We start from the raw sequence: 2,415 nt of genomic DNA, 5'->3' as shown, positions 1-2,415 counted from the left end.
ATTTTCAAAACAATTTCCACAGCAGCTCAACGTTTTCTTGCATCGACCAATGGGCGGGTTCAGACCCAATAGTACAAGTTCACAGAACAAGTCAACATCAGACCCATTTAGAAGCCTCCTCCCCACTCCAAGCCTGTGATTAGACTAGAACGCTGGAGAAGCCACCCCCGCTGCAGATGTGTGGTGGTCCCTCTAGTCCGGGCATCAGCTGGGCTTTCTGGAGTTTATGAATCAATTCAACCCTGACACATGCTCATCTGCTTTGAAAACAGAGGGACCTTCCTTCAAATAACATTCAGTTTTAGAAAATATAACCTCAAGATATCCACTTTCCAGTTTCTATCACAAATTGGGTTTAGCAAAGCTAAAAGAAAGGCTACTGAACTCATAGATATCAGAGACTTACATATTTAAATTTTACAAAATAGTATTAGGAACCAACATAAGATTGCCCACTTTTAATTTTGCCAAGTAAGGGCATTGAGAAAAAAGATCAATTATCATCAAACTGTCATTAAAAAAAAAAAAAAGACATTAACATAAACAAATAAAGCTTCTATCAGAATAAACAATTTTTTTAAATGATTACATTTAAAATCTGAAAAAATTTATTACATAAGGTCTGTCTTTTTTATTCTTTTTCTTCTTTTCAATTCACAGGCCACAAACCGATGAAAACATGGCACAGACCTAGTTGAAATGCAGAACTGCATTTAGGGACCGTGTGGCCTGGCAGTTCTACTTACCACGCCTGCTCACCTCCCTCTGAGTATTTTAAGTATCACATTAAACCACCGGAAGATCACAACACTCAAAGAGTGAGGTGAGCAAAGACATTTTTACCTAACATAGATTTCTTCTTATATGAGGCTGGGCGATCATACAGCGATCTCTGGATGTCTGAATATTTAGAAACCTCTTTCCTTTCCAGCATGGGGACATACTGTGTGGTATCAGCTTGCTTCATGTCCATGTAGTCACCATTGTTTTCAAAAGATAAAATAACATAACTGTAAAAACAGAAAAATAATCCTTATCCAGGCGCCCCTCTGTAGTGATCGGCAGTATTCGGTCAGTGACAAGCAGGTGCCTACCGTCTGCAGGGTAATATGGTGGGCAGGAGGGCGGCAGAGGGAGTGAAAGCAAAACCAACGCACACCCTTCACATGAGATGACACAGTTGGGAAGATGAGTGTGAATCAATAACCACACAAGTACACAGATCATCTCAATTCAGGTGTGCCTGTCTTAATTCTGTTTTTCAATTCACAGGTCACAAACCCATGCCACATGACCATGTGCCTTAGACAGACAATTCCTGCTACTCAATAGTTTTAGCACCAATTTGGTGTCCATCGAGTAATTTAATGTAAAGTGAACTCACTGTACTTTCCGATGTTACAGAACTTCATATCTGCAGAGATCTTTACAGCCGCTCACAGGTTTCTGCAGTGGGGATCACTATCATTGGCTTGATTTATAGGCCTGGGTTCAGCAAGAACCAGTATGTCAAGTTTGAAGATCCTCAGAGAGTTTCTTTCACTGAGGCATCCCTAGCCAGACCTGCATTCGATAGATCTTAAGCGGACCACATATAAATAGGAATATGGCTCCCTGAACAATTTCAACTCTTGCTCTCATTCAAACCTATCAGCAAGGCCCCCCACATGATATCCTGGTCCAAAACACCTGCACATTATCATGTAACAATCGCCAGCCACCATGACGTGGGACGATGGGGCAGGCAGTTGGACTCTAAGTCTTGCTACCTCCTGGCACAGAATCTACATCTACAGACATGGATTCTGTCAGGACATAGGGTCTCTCTACTGGTGAGGCTCATTAGACAATTATTCACAGCAATGTCTCTCTCTCCGCACTCACCTCCGCGTGCTTTCATCAGCGGGGTTCAATCCGAAGATGTCCAGCTCTTTCTTTGGCTTCTCTGGGTGGCGGCTCAGGAAGCTGTCTCTATTCTTATGCAAATAGTTGACCAAATCCCCATAGAAACAGTACTCAGTGATGATGTAAATGGGGCCTGTAGGGACCAAAATGGGTTAGGAGATGAGTATGAAAATGAAAAACAGAGAAGCCATGAATTGCTGTTTGCACTGGCAAGAGATGTTGCTCAAAAACAACAAGCTTTCATTAGTTCAATGGAATCCAGCCAACTCCATTCAAGGGACTTATATTCGTTGGCATGTTTACAGAACGGAGAATTAAAAAGCCGGTTTGACAGTTTTTACAAAGGTATGTGTTCTATGAAAATCCTCCCTCCCAGGTCAGTAAGCCTACCTGACTTGGTACAGGCTCCCAGCAAGTTTACAATGTTTAAATGCGGCCCCAGGTGAGTCATTATCTTCAGTTCAGACATGAGAGCTTGTTTTTCACTGGATCTGGCTGTGGCTGTTGAAG

The 2,415-nt window shown here is 42.2% G+C and overlaps 1 protein-coding gene across 1 annotated transcript; it reads right to left on the bottom strand.

Moving 5' to 3' along the window:
• Nucleotides 1-687: 687 nt before the first annotated feature.
• Nucleotides 688-2,409, bottom strand: LOC105310964 (platelet-derived growth factor receptor alpha-like). The gene is made up of 3 exons (XM_011387036.2): nt 2,296-2,409; nt 1,885-2,038; nt 688-1,010 (listed from the first exon to the last, which is right to left on the bottom strand). Exons 1-3 carry the CDS (start codon nt 2,372-2,374, stop codon nt 812-814), a joined length of 432 nt encoding a protein of 143 aa, XP_011385338.2. The 5' UTR covers nt 2,375-2,409; the 3' UTR covers nt 688-811.
• Nucleotides 2,410-2,415: the final 6 nt, after the last annotated feature.

Source organism: Pteropus vampyrus, unplaced genomic scaffold, assembly GCF_000151845.1.
Source record: "Pteropus vampyrus isolate Shadow unplaced genomic scaffold, Pvam_2.0 Scaffold18618, whole genome shotgun sequence".
In the NCBI taxonomy this organism is placed as follows: Eukaryota; Metazoa; Chordata; class Mammalia; order Chiroptera; family Pteropodidae; genus Pteropus; species Pteropus vampyrus.
Note: the sequence above shows the minus strand (reverse complement) of the source record. Positions and strands in the feature narration are given on the sequence as shown.